Source organism: Clupea harengus, chromosome 8, assembly GCF_900700415.2.
Source record: "Clupea harengus chromosome 8, Ch_v2.0.2, whole genome shotgun sequence".
Classification (NCBI taxonomy): Eukaryota; Metazoa; Chordata; class Actinopteri; order Clupeiformes; family Clupeidae; genus Clupea; species Clupea harengus.
In genome coordinates this window covers 26,623,648-26,641,274 of record NC_045159.1, presented here as the reverse complement: position 1 = coordinate 26,641,274, position 17,627 = coordinate 26,623,648, and the positions used below count along the sequence as shown (strand labels likewise).

General features: G+C 42.9%; 2 protein-coding genes across 2 annotated transcripts in view; both read right to left on the bottom strand.

The window, feature by feature from the left end:
* The window catches only part of aatf (apoptosis antagonizing transcription factor), a 14,349-nt gene extending 3,739 nt beyond the window's left edge, over positions 1 to 10,610 (bottom strand). The window contains exons 1-11 of the mRNA XM_012834872.3: positions 10,460 to 10,610; positions 9,637 to 9,807; positions 8,915 to 9,358; positions 8,684 to 8,821; positions 6,469 to 6,589; positions 6,056 to 6,284; positions 5,677 to 5,841; positions 5,007 to 5,093; positions 3,278 to 3,345; positions 2,303 to 2,383; positions 1,365 to 1,436 (exon numbers count right to left, since the gene is read on the bottom strand). Of these exons, the coding sequence (XP_012690326.2) occupies positions 1,365 to 1,436; positions 2,303 to 2,383; positions 3,278 to 3,345; positions 5,007 to 5,093; positions 5,677 to 5,841; positions 6,056 to 6,284; positions 6,469 to 6,589; positions 8,684 to 8,821; positions 8,915 to 9,358; positions 9,637 to 9,807; positions 10,460 to 10,595 (1,712 nt within the window). The 5' untranslated portion in view covers positions 10,596 to 10,610. The remainder of the gene's footprint in view (positions 1 to 1,364; positions 1,437 to 2,302; positions 2,384 to 3,277; positions 3,346 to 5,006; positions 5,094 to 5,676; positions 5,842 to 6,055; positions 6,285 to 6,468; positions 6,590 to 8,683; positions 8,822 to 8,914; positions 9,359 to 9,636; positions 9,808 to 10,459) is intronic.
* A 1,432-nt stretch (positions 10,611 to 12,042) lies between these two features.
* lhx1b (LIM homeobox 1b) lies at positions 12,043 to 16,830 on the bottom strand. Its single transcript, XM_012834843.2, has 5 exons — positions 16,145 to 16,830; positions 15,084 to 15,307; positions 14,232 to 14,506; positions 13,213 to 13,375; positions 12,043 to 12,712 (listed from the first exon to the last, which is right to left on the bottom strand). Exons 1-5 carry the CDS (start codon positions 16,312 to 16,314, stop codon positions 12,333 to 12,335), a joined length of 1,212 nt encoding a protein of 403 aa, XP_012690297.1. The 5' UTR covers positions 16,315 to 16,830; the 3' UTR covers positions 12,043 to 12,332.
* Positions 16,831 to 17,627: the final 797 nt, after the last annotated feature.

Below are 17,627 nucleotides of genomic sequence, written 5' to 3'. Positions count from 1 at the left end.
GTGTGTGTGTGTGTGTGTGTGTGTGTGTGTGTGTGTGTGTGTGTGTGTGTGTGTGTGAGCTCAGCATGTCATGTCCTCCCTGGCTGGGTGTGCTTGAGCGATGTGGCCGTGAACATCAGGCCACAGCCATCAGTCAGCACAGCCTCTTCATAAATCCTTAACGCTCACACCACGCTCCTCTTTTCACCCAATCCTCTCTCACACACACACACACACACACACACACACACACACACACACACACACTTCAACTTCATCTTAAACATGACGGCCTGCTCCTGCACTGGTTCCCCATAGAAGCCCCCTGTGCCAATACCCAACCCTGTCCTTTCCCCTCCGTTGAGAGAGAGAGAGAGAGAGAGAGAGAGAGAGAGAGAGAGAGAGAGAGAGAGAGAGAGAGAGAGATGGCCAAAGAAAAGGAAGGATGAGGAGGAGAAAAAGCAAGGAGGGAGTAAGGGCAGGATTCATGGGGAACATTCTTCTCTCTTGTCTCAGCTTGACAAAAGGACAGAGATATATTTAAGCACAGAGAGAGGAGAGGAGAGAAGAGGAGAGGAGAGAGAGAGAGAGAGAGAGAGAGAGAGAGAGAGAGAGAGAGAGAGAGAGAGCGAGAGCTACGTGATGCCCCCTCAATGTCTACTACAACAAACCGTATTCTCCCCCTCCGCTGTGGAGTAAGGAGGAGGAGGAGGAGGAGAGGGCATGAAAATGAAGAGGGAGAAAAGGGCAAAGTGACAGGACAAACAAACAACACAAAGTCAATCAGAAGAGGAAAAAATCTGTTTGTGTGTGTGTGAGAGAGAGAAGAAAAAAAGAGAGAGAGAGTGAGAGAGTGTGTGTGTGTGCGCGTGTGTGTGAGTGAGCGAGAGAGAAAAGAAGAGAGAGGGTGAGAGAGTGTGTTTGTGCGTGTGTGTGTGAGTGAGCGAGAGATAGAGTGTGTGAGTGTGTGTGTGTGTGTGTGTGTGTGTCAGAGAGAGAGAGGAATATTCAGCGCATATCTTCAGAGAGAGGAGCGTGAAAGGCAGTTGTTCAAGAGGGATTAGGCGGCTGACGAGCAGATTCTGCGAATGGCAAAAAGTAGCACCGCTAATTAAAGTTTGGGTGTGTGCGCGCCTGTGTGTGAGAGCGGGTGTCTGAACGCAAGTGTGAATGTGTGTGTGTGTGTGTGTGTGTGTGTGTGTGTGTGTGTGTGAGAGGGAGGAAGGGAGAGAGAGCAAGAAAAACAGAAAGAAAGAGAGAGAGAGAAGGGGGAGAGTGAGAAGGAGAGAAAGAAAGAGAGAGAAGCCTGTGACAGAGGGAGAGATAATTATGTATGGTAAAGGACTTTGGCAGGGACGGCACACTGTGCGCACGGCGGTACTCACCGTGCCTCATCGTGCGTGGAGCCCAGGCTCATTGGAGCCATGAAATTCACCAGCTTACTGTGGATGTGGAACCTGTTTCAGACAAATACATGCCATCAGTCAGAGGATTCAAAAACAAACAGCCATCAGATTATAGAAAATTAGCGTCAATGGAATTATTTGTATCCCTCCCCCAAGTGTGTGTGTGTGTGTGTGTGTCTGTTTGTTCCTGTGTGTGTGTGTTCGTGTGTGTGTGTGTGTGTGAAATAAAAAAACATTTAAAAATAAAAGAAAACTGGTACATGAATAGCTGACCTTACACCCCCCACCCAAACAGGAAAAAAACAACAGCATCATTAGATTCTCACTCCCCCCTCGTCAGGAAAGGTTTAATTTATGAGAATCAATCAAAGCGTTTCAGGGGGGAAAACAAAGTGGAAATGAGAAAATTGACCACAGCACACACACACAGAGACAGAAATTCCTATTAACAGACACAGATTATTTGTCAGGAGTAAATTGAAAACGGGGAGGATGACGAGGAGAACAGATAAGATAAAGTGCCTGAATGCTTCCATCATTTACATAATGCATGTGGAAGACCGGGCGCCTGAGCTAAAGGCTCTGTCAGGGAAAGAAATGCAATTAAGGCGCGGGTTTTTACAGACATCAATTTATGCTCCGAAAACACTCGTTCTCCTTCTACACGCCCAAGACCTCCATTAGTGGAACTCCGAGTGGTCAGTTTCTATTATATCAGTGCGATAATGTTGGCTTTTCCAAAAGCAGTATATTGTTTTTTTTCCTATGGGCTTATTGGCATTTCTATGGGCTTCTTGGCGTATCTATGGGCTTCCTGGCGTATCTATGGGCTTCTTGGCGTATCTATGGGCTTCTTGGTATTTCGTAAAGCCATTGACTTGGTACTGTGACGATAAAGCCTCCACGCCTGTTATCACCTGATTTTCCGGCCCTTGCTGGCCTTGGTGTCGACTTTCTTCTTGATCTTACTGCGCAGCTTCTGAATGGCCAGCCACTGCCTGTGCAAAGGGGAGAAAGACAACCAGTCAAGAGCACAGCACACTCTCAGACTCATAGCAGCAATGAGTATGTTACACAGCACACTCTCATACTCATAGCAGCAATGAGTATGTTACACAGCACACTCTCACAGCAGCAATGAGTATGTTACACAGCACACTCTCATAGCAGCAATGAGTATGTTACACAGCACACTCTCATAGCAGCAATGAGTATGTTACACAGCACACTCTCATAGCAGCAATGAGTATGTTACACAGCACACTCTCATAGCAGCAATGAGTATGTTACACAGCACACTCTCATAGCAGCAATGAGTATGTTACACAGCACACTCTCAGACTCATAGCAGCAATGAGTATGTTACACAGCACACTCTCATAGCAGCAATGAGTATGTTACACAGCACACTCTCATAGCAGCAATGAGTATGTTACACAGCACACTCTCATAGCAGCAATGAGTATGTTACACAGCACACTCTCATAGCAGCAATGAGTATGTTACACAGCACACTCTCATAGCAGCAATGAGTATGTTACACAGCACACTCTCAGACTCATAGCAGCCATGAGTATGTTACACAGCACACTCTCAGACTCATAGCAGCAATGAGTATGTTACACAGCACACTCTCAGACTCTTTATAGCTAAATTGACTATAGTATGTTCACAGCTTAATGGCATCATAAGTATGGTATACTCTATATACTATAATACATTTACAGACAGTCAGGGGTGCAACATAACACTTAAGTTAGGAGTATGATGAGCTGACGCCAGTGTACGTATGGAGTACACGAAAACTGGGTCCACTGACACCCAAAGAGACAGACGGATGAAGTCAGAGAGGTAATCAATCAGACTGACCAGGAAAAGGTCAGAAAGCTTACCTGCCCATGGCCACCTGGTCATTGGGATCAGCTGCACTTGTCTTGCGCTCTATAAGCTCTCGAAGAAGCTGAGAGGAGGGAGGGAGAACGTGTTATTAGGTTGCCCAGAAATCTGACATAAAGGCCAAGCTAACAGTGACTGCAAGAGGTCTCCTTTTAAGTAGTCACCTTCTGCTTTTAAATATGGCATACACTGTAAGGAAAATACCATCATGGCATCACAAGTAACTTTGGCCATTTGCCAGCAACGTTTTTTTTTGCCATCATCCAGCACACGGGATTGAGAGCTGTCAGGGGTGCAAGCGGTTAGCAGTCTGACTACGCTGGAAATGAGATCTGCACCCCCTTCCCCCCCGTCTGCCGTTAGTGGCCTCCACCTGACTGACACACACGGCTGGTAAAGAGTGACACCTTTATTATCAACAGAGCAGAGGGGCCCTATTTATCTGGCCCATTCCCCAAATCTCCACAGCGGCAGCCAATCCATCAGTTTATCAGCGCCACTTCATCAGTGTCAGCCGGGCATCCCGACACCAATCTACTGACCTGAGATCTGCGGCTCTGCCAGAGGCATCCCACTAGCAGCCCGCCTCCCTGCCTGCCCCAGACTCGGCGAGCACGCACGAGCGGAATTTTTCAGGGCAGGGAAATAGTGGGCCCAAAAATATACACACACACTCACACTGAATACACACATATTTATGTATATTGCGACCTATGGGAAGTCGTGGTTGTAACATACTGCGTTCTAGATTTCCATAAGAATCTAACCTTATTTCATAGGGCTATTTAACCCCAGCTCAATCATGCAGACGTGTGCACGGCTGTCACAGAAACAGCAGTACTATTAGAGGCTGCTGAGGAAGCACTGCCCCCCAAAAGAAGGTAGGCACATTTACCAATAGTACCAAGTATTTCCTGCATCTGAATTCTTCACCAACTTTGTTTAAACTAAATAGTCAGTAAGCCTTTCAACAGGCCTCTGCAGCAAAACACATTTTTCAGCTAGGATAAACTCACTGGAAGCAACTTGATATAGCATTAGTTCATTTCACCATAATCTCTGAATTTCCTAATACAGTTATTTAGTCAGGCGTTCTTCTGTATCACCAGTGGATCCTATGTTAGCCTCAGCTCTGGGTTTCCCAAATATGTAAAGGGTGCGATTTTCCTATGCACAAATTGCAGTTTTGAATTTTCTATGCAGTGTTGTTAGTCGACCCTGTTCAACTGGCATACTGTTTTCCTGTAATAATATTTGCTGTCATTTTCATCTATCTACAGAATAAAGGCCTTCATAACGTGCATGTATTATTTCACTAATATCAGCTGTGCTCGAGACACATAGGATGAAAATGGTTATGGTATTTAATAGACGCTTTTGTCCAAAGTGACCTAAAAAAATAATTGCACAATATAGCAAAATGCTTATCACAATATTGTAGATCACAAAGAAAAATTCACAATAACAAGTATAATAATATAAAAATTTAACACAACAAATACATTGGAATGACAGATAGGTAGGTTTTTTTTTTACTACCGAACTACCACTCATGACAATAGTCATTTGATTGCCATGATAATTGCCATCTCTTCCAGTGGAGAAAAGACAACAGACGTTTTTCAGAGAAACAAAGTGGTCGAGTTCTTAGATCTCAATAAGTTACATTACACACAAGGAACGGAGACTCATTTTGAACTGACGGTGAGACGGAGCTCTTATTACCTGGTGATAAAAGTCACTGTCGTCAAAGATCTCTTCGTCCAGGTCTTTGAGATGTGCGTTGGCCTTCAGCATGGCCTGCTCCACTGCCTGGAGGAAACAAGACGAGAGGGAAATTAAACCCACTCTGGTGATGCAGAGACTCGTGCTCTACACAGACAGAAACATTAGAAAGAACGAGTCTGATGTGTCACAGTTTGAAGCATAACACTGTTGGTTAACTTGTACAGGTTCTCGATCTGGTTGCCAGAACAGCTTTCACACATTAGTTGGATGCCAGGTTAATGTAGTTCAAACTGTTGTCGTTGGTAAGCAGATTCTATTAAGATACATGCGGTCTCATCAAAGCACTACTTGGTGTCTTCAGCATAGGCTGTGCGTCAAGATAAAAAACACACGCTAGACCATAGTCCTGGTACAATATCGGTTTTCATCTCTCCCTCCATCTCCATCACGTTCTCTCTCTCTCTCTCTCTCTCTCTCTCTCTCTCTCTCTCTCTCTCTCTCTCTCTCTCTCTCTCTCTCTCTCTCTCTCTCTCTCTCTCTCTCTCTCTCTCTCTCTCTCTCTCTCTCTCTCTCTCTCTCTCTCTCTCACTCTCTCACTCTCTCTCTCACTCTCTCTCTCACTCTCTCTCTCACTCTCTCTTCACTCTCTCTCTCTCTCACTCCTCACCTCATTTTCTGTTGTGGCTGTCTCAACAACAGGTGTGGTGATCTCAGGCTTGCCGAGGACTCGGAACTGGGACCGCCGAGTCTGCGTGCGGCTGACCAACCTCTCCTTATCCATCAACACATGCTCAACCTGCGTCAGAATGCTCCGGTCGAACGACCCAAAGCCCTGCACAAGAGAGAGAAGAGCAGAAAGCACAGCTGAACAGGACTGTAAAGAACTGTCACAAATCAGTGATACACAGATTAGACTAACCTAACTAACCTAGTGCCTGAGTTAATAGAAAATTAAAGCAATTACCGAAAAATGTATGGAATACAAAAGGTTTGAGATTTCTCGTGGCCATCACTTTTTTTTCACAGAAGAAACCCCTGGGTCTTACCTTGGTGGTCTTGCCCATGGTGAGGCGTGTCTTGTCGTACCACTTTTGCAGGGTGTTGTTGCGGTAGGGCTCAAAATTAGCAAAGCGCTTGGCCATGATTTCAGGGTACTCCGACATTTCCAATTTCCGCTTGGGGGGGCCTCCATTTTGCGCATCCGTTGTCTTTTCCTCACCTTCATCACTTTCATCGTCTTCCTCCCCATCCAGATCACTGTCCTCCATGGCTTTACTGTGCATGACATATAAATACACTGATTTGGGTCTGTAAAATCCCACGTCCAAAGCCATCCTAAGGCCAGTACTAGCACCAGTACTGAGAACATCAAATGAAGTGCCTCTCTTTAGAAAAACACTCTCAGAATAAACAGTTAATCATGCCTAAATGCCATGGTTATTGGTCAGGCTTGCAGTACCTCTTGCTGTCTGCAGTCCATGCCTTTCCCTGAGCGATGGGCCTGGTCTCCACATTCTGGTGCAGGAGAAGGTCCTGGAGGTCAAGCAGGGACCTCTGCAAGGCCTTCAACGCTTTATGACCTGGGAAATTTGAAAGGGAGATCATAAGAACTAAAACATTGCAGACATCGTCCTAATCATTCTCAGCTTTTTTCTGCAATTCAAGTTTATGCAGAGGAAAACAAGAGTGAAAACCCACATACGGTCTTCATTTTGATGTCAGCATAACGCAACACCAGCCCTTGACAATGGCATGTGCTCAGGCTGTACTTAACACGTTCTCCGCCACCTCCAACTCACACATTCTTTCAGCACCTTTATCAGCGCGTAAGTCACAACACACAATGCAAATGTGGACCAATCTGGACCGCGTTTCCCAGAAGACTCGTTGAGCAACCACCACGGTAACCATGGGGAGTGGGTGCTTAAAATGATCCGAGACCATCATTTAACGATGGTAGATGTTCAAACAACGCTTTCGGAAAAAACCCACCGCAGCAGGGACAATAAACAATGGGGAAAAACTGTACACAGATAAACCAACAGACACAGTAACTGTTTTCCAAGCCTCCTTGTCTCCTTGTCTCCGGTAATGAATGCTATGCTTTCCTAGAGCTGGCATTAGGTAGGCCTAATCAACGACTTAATAATTTCTCTATTGATGATTTGAGCAACGCTATTCAACCCTCCGTCACCATCTACACTCCCTCCTAGTCACAGTCCCCCATCAATTAAAGCACGTTTGTCACTTCAAACATTTCTAATAACCCTGGAGCGAAAGTACACCACCTCCTCCTCCCATTTGACGTGTCAGCATTTATTAAGGTCCCATATTTAATGTGGGACCGTTACGATTCAGCCCCTGACTGCCTTCCATGGCAGGAGAGAGGGTGGGTACAACACACACGCTACACACACACACACACACACACACACACACACACACGCACGCACGCACGCACGCACGCACGCACGCTAGTCCTGCCATCTTCAACTTTAATCAAAAGTACACTGGCACAGCCAACCTCCCTCCCTCCTGCTCATAATAAGGCGCTGCTAAAGATTCAGGAGGAAGGCTGCACATCAATCACTTGCTTCCCTTTTATACCTACGCAATAAATATGCAAATGAAGACGAGCCAGGCCTCTGCAAGCTTTCAGATCTGCTCCCGTTTAAAAAAAAAAAAAAAAAAAAAATGGAAAGACATGGAGGAGGAGGAGGAGGGGGGAGGGGGACGGCGGAGGGGGACACAAAAGTATTAATTGCCCGTGGCCAGAAGAATCCTATTAACTGCGGCGGTTATAAAACTGCCAGTGATTTTCACCAGGGTGGGGAGCAGTGGAGATGGGATCACCTTTAACATTAACTCACCACAACAGTTCAATGTTTAGCAATAGTCACCCCCCCCAGCCCGCAAAATTCTCTACAGAGGTCTTCCCAAAACAAACTGAACCCGGTGTGCCCTGAACGCACAGGTAAATGGCTTACAGCTTTGAAGCCAATTTCAATGTGTGAAAAATGACACTGGTAAGCTTGGTAATGACACTTATGTGTCACAGGGAACGGAATCCATTCTTTCCAACTCTCATATCATGTTATTTAAAGAGAATTGCAGAGTAAAAACTGCGTGTGAAATAAATAAACCGCCTGCTCTTTCACACAATTTAAAGTAAAAAAACAAAACAAAACCACTAGAGCTAGTCAATCTTTATATCCAATATTTGATATGTCCCAGCAGTCTGGCTCTTATCTGATCTCAACCCAGTACATGTAGTGTTTTAAAAAAAGGGGCAACATATTTTACAAGAAAGCTGAATACTTCAGTACACGTGTAACAAAAAATATCAAAGCTGCCTTCTTAAACTGATGAATACATGGGTTCTTCTCTGCCCCATAAATCTGAATAGATCAAAGGGAAAATATAAATGAACCTATCAGCTTTTCTCCATAGAGACAGTCTCCCGCGGAGTTATGTGTGGGTGCCTATTGGACTTTTGTCTACAATATGTATTTAAAAAAAAAAAAAAAAAAACTTATGCTACAAGACACAAGCAAGCTGTATGCCTTCCCAAAATCATGCAGCTAAAACACGTACTGGAGAAAAGAACAAAGTCTTTTTTTTTTTTTTTTATATATATATATATGTGACCAAACTGAAAATAAGACATCACTCACTGTTCTTTAGGGCTCCTGAAAACTCTGCACCTCCCTTGTTTTTGAACTCTGGGAAGGTCTGTGGCTGTGGAAGCTGATTGGCTGTGGCCAGAGCTTTCTGAATCTTGATTCTTCCCTCCAGAAGCTGATCCCAAAGAGCTGTAGAACGAGAAAGCAAGATTGAGAGTCACTGAGGATTCACTGAAGGAGTACTTCTAGTTAAATAAAGAGACTGAAGACAGTAAAACATACCAAGCTGATTTTTCACAGCCTTTCCCTTTTGCACTTCTTCAGCAACCTTCTCTTTAGAAAATGTCATCACAGCATCAGCATCTTCCATATCATCATCATCGTCGTCCTCTTCCTCCTCCTCCTCATCATCTTCCTCTTCCGAATCGCCAGCACTGTCTCCATCTTCCTCTCCACTATCTCCTTCCTCTTCACTCACTCCAAGATCATCCATTCCCTCAGTTAGTTTGCGAAAATCTGTCTCTTTTGGAAATGTGATCTCAGTACTTTTCAGTTTTGTGGCCAGCTTTGCCTTCACCGGGGCATCCTCATCACTGTTTATACTTTCTTCATGATCCTCTTCCTCCTCTTCTCCCATATCCTCCTCATCATCATCATTATCCGCAAGGTCATCTTCCAATTCATCACTGTCACCACCTTCATCATCATCTTCATCATCCTCCTCATCTGTATTGAATAAAAACCCCATTCAATTTTGTTACCATCACTGAGATCTTCACAATAAATTCAAAATAAAAAAACAAGAGAGAACTCAAAACAGACAAAACACTTAAAACAAAAACTATTGTCTCCATACTTAAAGTCAGAGCACATTTCATATTTCAATATTTAGTAACTTTTAGCATACAAACTGATAAATGTAGAACAGATAGCAAGTACGCGTTTCCCAGCATTCAGAGTTACAACTGATAAAAACATGGATGTGATTAAGACAGCACGCTTACCTGATCCTGCTACTTGTTTCTGCAGTTCTTTCCGAGATGTCGCCTTCCCTGCATAACGCCTATCAGTTTCCTCCAAGATGTGAGTACTACGCTTTCTAAGCCCAACGACTGAAGTGTGGTCATCTTCTTCATTACCCTCGTCGAACTTCTCTATCACCTTGGCTTTGGTGGCTGCAAAAGTGAGGAAAACATCTGGATTAATGTCACAGCATATAGCATATTATGAATGGAGGGTGTTAGTTTTAAACTGCTGTGCCAACATAAAGAGTTACACCATTTAAAAGGACATGAACGTTGCAAAACAGTTCGAGCCAACTTAAGGAATACATGTGAGCATTCAGAGAGTGTACTCTACTGTTTATTCAAACTATCTCTCTCACACACACACACACACACACACACACACACACACACACACACACACACACAGAGAGAGAGAGAGAGAGACACACACACAGACAGCCACACATACCCACCTCAACAACTTCACACTTTCATCGTCAATGACGGCAGCGCAAGCCTTGTTTACTAAATTCTAACAAATCGGCGCACTACCGGCTGTATATAGACGACACTCAGAAAGGAAGTGTAGAGGTGGTGTACAATATCAGGATTTGCTAAAATAGCCCATCTAGGTTTCGTCTCTCCTGTCCCCTTCTAGCTAACCACTTCCATGCTAACACGTACACACATGCCACACGCCATGCCCGTGGAGTTGATGCAGCATGGTGGACCATCAAACGGATATATGTCTGAAATCTAATTCTTTTTTTTTAAAACATGACTACCGAATAGCTAGTTTCTATCGTGTATAGAATCTTACCCTCATCTTCGTCGTCCTCTGGATCCGTGAACTTAGGTAATGGATTTAATAGATCTTCTAACTGTTGCGATATAGAGGAAGCCATCTTCGTCTTCTGTGGATTGAGAAGGCTTGACGTTGCAACTTCTTTGCGCATTTTCGCCACCAACTGGAGTGGAGTATACAATGCAGTGGCCAATTGTACATTAGACGAGCTTCCATGTTGGGCTCTTTTTCTGCGATAGTAGCCCACAAAATAACATCAGAATAGAATATCACAGCTTGTTATTGCAGTCGTTAGCCACCTCATCTCTACGAGTTATACTATTATTTTAATAACTCTAACCCAGCATAGGTTTAGGGCTAGGTTAGACTAACGATGGTCAGACTCCTGGTTGCCAAGGCTTTGGTCTTTGAATTCTTTATCTCAGGTAGGCCAGCTCTTCATCCAAAGCGTGAGCATGTTTTTGAGGCTTTTATCTCCTGCGTAATTTCCCTGTATGTCGGTAAAAAAAATCAATCAGACGTGACAAATGTAGTATACCACCGTGCAGCTAACCTGTTTGTACGTTTAGAAAAATAACCCCTAAACCCAGTAGACCTACTGTATTATTTTGAATCGGTTAAATAAAAATGGCCTTGTAGCACTGTAGTAACATAGGGTGATTTCAATTCAGCGTTAGCCTTAAGAGAATTTCAAACATTCTATTGATCTAATTTCTAAACACCTATTAAAGCCTTTTTCTTTTAATGCAGTTATACGACACGCGCACAAACATTATTAGAAAAATAGAAAACACAGAATCAATATTAAACTAAAATGTATATTAAACCATAGGCTTATACTGTAGTAGCTGATAGCTTATATCAGTACGTGGGGAATTAACAAAAAAATGTTGAAATTTCCAAAATTCTAGTGCTTTATTAACTATCAGCCATAGACTGGTGACCTTGAAATAAAAAAGGAACAAACTCTGTGTAAATAAAAAACCTCATAATTTATTGTGCTGCAGTTTTTGGTGTCTGTCTGATATTTGCCCTCCCGTGCTATTATATTCACAAACTAGCATAGTGAAATCATACAACCAAAATTACAAGTAAGCCTAGAACACATACAAAAGTTTGGTTGGTGCTTGAAACACATTCCCCAGTGGCAAGGGGCCATTAGCAATACTAATATTTCCAACCCCTGAAGAGAATGCTCGTAAACAACAGTTCATGTCAACTACACAGCATAGCTGAGACATTTTAGAAGGTAGACTTCATTTTACAATTCAAGTTGTTTGATCATAAATAAAGGGTTAACAGTTCTCTGAAAGACATCCATGTGAAGGCGAAACGTCTGAGATTTTGGTGGAATAAACAAAAAAAGGATTTACAGACATGGTACAGTATGGTCAGTCCAAAGGACTGTTGTGTGTTGGTTTTCAAGTGTCAGTCTTTATTGTTGGTCAGCAAAGTCTAGTGAGCATTAATGTCATTTATAAGACACCTAAGCTGCCTAACCAGTATTACATCCAACCTTTAATGCCTGCAACAGCCTCCATCACATGCCTTTGTTAAATGCAAATCCATAGACCATTAACCAGCAAAGGACTACAGTATAGTTCCATTGTTGCGAGCTGCAACAATTAAGTCTTTATTACAGAAACACATCATATAAATACAACAATCAAGATGGTGGATAAAATGGCCAGCTTGTAATATTTTCTCTAATGAATAAATACAAATAATTAATTAATGACATAAATAATAAATAATCACATAAATAAATCTGAATATTTAAATAACAACAGAACAATAAAAATAGTCCAGGCCCTATGTTCTGAGCCAGTGTAGAGTGCCATTGCCTTTCTTCTTCCTCTCCTTCGTCTTCCTCTGTGTGCATCCCCGGCTACCAGACAGTGCCTTCGCTCATCTCTGAGGACGTGTGTGAGAGCTGGTTGCTGTACCCGCTGCCGTTCAGAGACAGGGACGTGAAGGGTGTGCCAGGGCCACACATCTCACTGGAGATGCTCTGCATGGAAGCGGGGCCGCTGGGCTCCGGACTCGGCGAGTCCCTGGCGTGCTGCGAGATGATGTCTGTGTAGCACGACACGTCACCGGACGGATGGTGCCCAGGGTGGTGGTGCTCCATGCTCCCCAGAGGGGTGCCCGCGGGGCCCGAGGAGGGCGCGTAGCCCAGGTCCCCCGGGGTTTGTGCTTGTGATGAGGGGGGACCCTGAGGGTAGTATTCGTAATTAGCCCCGGGGCCGTAGTACTCACCTTGATAATCTGTGGAGATGAACAGAGAGTCAAATTAAGAGGGGAATAATTGTGTGGAAGCTGATTTTGGTGTAGCCAGTGTTTTCCAAGCCAAACTGTGTACACAATAGCAATTTCAGGCTACCTTATCAGCTTATAGGCATGGAGATGACAGATAAAAACAACATAGAAAATCACATTGTACAAATAAAGGACTTAATTTGGGATTTCTTAATTGGGAATGAAATTAATTAACTGATGGTTTAATTTAAAAGCTATGCCCATGTATTGAAAGCATTTGCCATACTGCCACAAGTTCAGTGTTTACAATTCAAAATAGGCAGGAGTAAACTCAGGTAGACTAATTATGTTCGATTTTATTGGTTCGTTTTTATAAGCTATTTGACGAGAAAATGGCTGCTGAAACTCGCCAGCCTCAAATGGCACTGAACCATTTAAATACATATACAATACCATTGTGTAGCATTATTGCAAGTGTCAATGTATGACTGGAAAAAAATTCAGCATACCTCCGTAAGCATAATGTGCGTTCGGCATGAGTTCACCAGGCTCTAGCCGGTCCATCAACGTCCGCATCCTTCGAGGACTGCGGAAGAAAAGATGCCTCCTGGTACTCAACGCACTGAGCTGCTTCATTCGTCGTTCTTTTGATCTCCTGTTCTGGAACCAAACCTGTGTTTCCAAAGAAAGAAAGAAAGAAAGAAAGAAAGAAAGAAAATGGTATGAATAGACAAACCCCAAACGGAGTATTGAGACACAAATATAAGCACATGAAACCTCAAATAGAAAACAACGAACGTGTCATTTGCCTTTTGAAAGAATGATAAAACGATCAAAACAAAAGTCTACGCATACATATATAAGTCAAGTAATGTCAGAAGAACACATATCAGGGTAGTCTGTGCATTACGTTTATAGTCACATTGTTCTGTCTTGATAATTAGGCTACAGTCTATTCATTCTTAAGCCTGGTCCTTTTTTTCTTCAGCTTGGAGCAGGTCTGAATTGTTGCGAGATTTTAGCCCATTATGTGGAGCTAGAGAGGACACACAGGACTGAAGTGAATTTGTATAAACCTGACGAGATTACGCTAACAATCCCAGATCGACATTCGATAGGCTTTTATTCCTACTGACATCAGGCAAGGACCAGAATGAATAAGCCAGTGTCACCCTTGACGATAGGTTAGGCGTCTGACGTCCAATCAGCATCCAATCTACATTTTCAAGGTTATTTGGGCAAAATGACTTATCAGGTAAATGCAACAGCAACCCATCAGTTTCATCACGGCCTGTGAGAGTGGGTTGCGAAAATAAGGGTGTCATATCTCTCGTCATTTTCATGACAAAATATTAAAAAGCAGGGAGAACATAGAGATAGTAGGCCTATAGGTTGGTGTGGAAATCCCATTGATGTAATTTCATATCTCTGATTAATGGTCAATCCACTAGGCCAATGTCTTGAAAACACATACTGACAGTTTATTCCTTTGGCAACCGAAGGATGTCGTTAGACTAAATGGCCTTGCCTGAATAACTCTCATGTTGAGTCCAGTTTCCTGTGCGAGCTGCTCTCGAATGTGCCTGGTGGGCTTTGGTGTGGCCGTAAAAGCAGCTTTCAGGGTCTCGAGCTGTTTTGCTTTGATGGTGGTTCGGGGCCCTCGTCGTTTTGTTCCCGTGTTCTGTTCTTCGTTCTCATTGTTGCAGGGTTCCTTGTCTGATAAATGTCCAATTTCAGAGTCCTTCCCGTCGTCCTGTGGATCTTGGGAGTCTGGGGATAGGCTTGGGTCACTGCATGTCGTAACTGGGAAATATGAAACAAAATGTATTATTATTTTTTCACTTCCAATTTTTTTTTTCATGCGCAAATAGCCTACGTTATAGTGAGCATATACGACACGCTACTTTAAGCATATCTTCCAAATCTATTCTTCATTCTTAATACAATAATTGTATCTGGCCTAGACTAGAATGAAAATAATACAACTGCAATACATGTACAATAATAATAACAACAACCATAATAACAACAACAACAACATTATTAGTATTATGATCATTAATAATTAATAATCATAATAATAATAATACGGCTGCTCGCTTTTGTGTCCCTCAATTTGTAACTTAGACAGATGATAATTTTCGAATTGTATTTTCACTGGCATCGTGTTTTAGCAATGGCAACATGTAGGCTTATTTTTCTTTTGGGCCATGGCAAAAAAAAAAAATGGAAATTGTTTTGGCCTATCTATTATTCAGCTGAAAACATTCTCCACTTGACCACGTGTAGCATTTAGACTACAATGATTATTATTTGAGGTGAATTAACCAATTTTTGTAGACCAAAATAGTGTCTTTTCATTTGATTTTCTATGGCTTACCTGAGAGAAGGGTGGTGTCTTTGCCGATGCTGCTACTCAAATAGTCCTCTTTACACATGAATTTATAATCATCTAAGATGTACAATTCTTCGCCCGTTGAAAGCTGTTTGTTGCAAATTATGCAGGTGAAACAGTTTAAGTGAAAAACTTTGTTCCTTGCTTTGCGAACCAAATCGTTAGGCAAGATTCCTTGTGCACAACCTCCGCATTTGGTTCCATATCTCCTGCAAGATATTTCAGAAATATCACAATTACAAAGGGCTTTCAAACGCAACAAAAAGACAATGAGAAAAAGGGCGGACGCAAATATTACAGCCACAGCAAGAGATTCCCCGATGCTCTACATGTTAACAAAGGTTAATAATTAAACAAAGCCTACAGATTGTCATCATTGTTTTACCCCGATATAACAAAACAGTTGAAATCACCATGCGGTCCTCAATATTTGCAGTACATTGCGGGGTGCATTCATTTGTTGTTTCAAAACATTTGTTGTTTTTTTGAATAGTTTACTCTAGCCTATATCCTATTAAATCTAACAAATGATTCTAACACTCAAGATAAGGAAAGCCATTGTAACTCTGCATTTATGCAAATGTAGTCATTCAAAGTTCGCAAATGTGTGCTGACTGTGTGTCTGTGATTGCTCTGTCTGCTGGCTTCCACTGCTAACCGATTCATTATTCAAATCCACTTATCACGTTTTCATTCGAGTTTTGGCAAACAAGCGGGTCTGCACGCTAAGATTGAGCCGAGGCGGGACACACTTCTGTCAAGACGACCTGGCATAATTCTCCTCCCCGCAGCTCGCCTGGCAGCCGTGGCTTGTAAACAATGGACTATTCCACGAATCTGTGTTGTAACACGCTGATGTGTGTCTTTAATGTATCAGCTTTCGCATATCGTCAGCAGTGAGCAGTGAGGTCCCTTGACTCACACTAGTGTGTAGACAATTTAACAATTTGTTGAAATTTCTGCAACGCGAACGCGCGCGCGGTGTATGTGTGTGTGTGTCTGTGTGTGTGTGTGTGTGTGTGTGTGTAAAACCTCCAGGTACGTACCTAAAGAAATCATTCTTGCAGTAGAGTCTCCCCTCTCTAGAGAAGCATTTTTCTGTTAAACTGCATTTACATTCACAACACTGTACGCACTTGGCGTGCCAAGCTCTGTCCAGAACATTGAGTAAAAATCGGTCCAGGATAGGCCTCTCGCACCCAGCACAATGCACCATGTTGCACAGCCTACTGTTTCGCCTGAGATGTCTTAAATGACCGTATTCTCTGGCGTGTGAAGTTCTTCCGTCACCTTATATGAAGTCTCCGTCCAAAATCAAGGAAATGAGGTTCATTCAAATGATTCAGTCTGTATATCCACCTGGTTTAAATCCCCTCCGGTAGAAATACGGACAGTTGGTTTGAAGACATATGGCAGGATGTCAATCGAACGAACTCACTGAAGTTCCAGTTTATGAAAAACCGACATGGAATTTAAAAAAAAAACATGTGATCCCCAGATATCCAGTGCAGAGCATAGGCACGTGATCTACAGAATTGTTTCAGCTTCAAGGATGCTCAAGTCACCGACGTTGTCACCGACAAAAGAAAAAACGTCAGGGCATAATTCCAGGTAATGATGGTATAAAAAACAAAAACTTGAAATGCATGTAAATCATCCAAAAATCAGGGCTTCGATTCCCAAGAGCTCAGCAGTGGCTCCATGGGCCTCGGTCTCTCTCCTCGTGTCTTGGGTGGTCAAATCTCTGAAATTCTTCCTGGAGGGAGCAGGTTAGCCTTATGCTGAGCAGCATAACGTCATAGGACTGGATAACCAATCAGGGCTTCGCTACCCAAGTGACAATTACCATCCTTTGAGCGGTTTGCGGTACACCGTTTAGAGCGCAGGATAGGAACACGCGCAGTCCCTAGAATTATTGTATCGAAAAAATATGAAATAACAAGCCAGCGGTGGTTATAGGACAATGGCAAACATTAGTTAGCACAGGCTCCAAAGAATGTACGGACTATGTTTTTCATTTTTTGTTATTAATCCTAAATAATTGTAGGCCTATGAAGCCTTCTTTTTTATGTGCGTTGCAAGCAGTTTTCCTTATGCATACAGAACATCTCTTGAAGAGGGATCTCTGATGTGCGGTATCTCTTAATGCATCAGCAAAATGTATGCCCGTGTGCTTTCGCTCAATTTTTTTTTTGCTGTGACTCCGGATTCAGAGGAAATATTCAACTCAGTGAATGACATAAATCGGTGATTTTTTCCCAGCTTGTAGTGTAATACTACAGCATAGGCCTACATTATGGGGAGTCGTCTAACACTTAACAGTCAAGCAATTATCGTTCTTTCAGTTTGTTGCAGGAGACTGATACCATGGCGGGGACCCAGACGACGCGACGTGTAAAGATGACCACGCGTAGGCTATATATCGGACTTATAAATGCCTGTTGTCTATAGTTCAGGAGTCATTAAAACAGAAGTCATCTTTCAGTCGGCACTGGGTGTGCTGCGTTAAAGTATCCTGCAATAATGGAA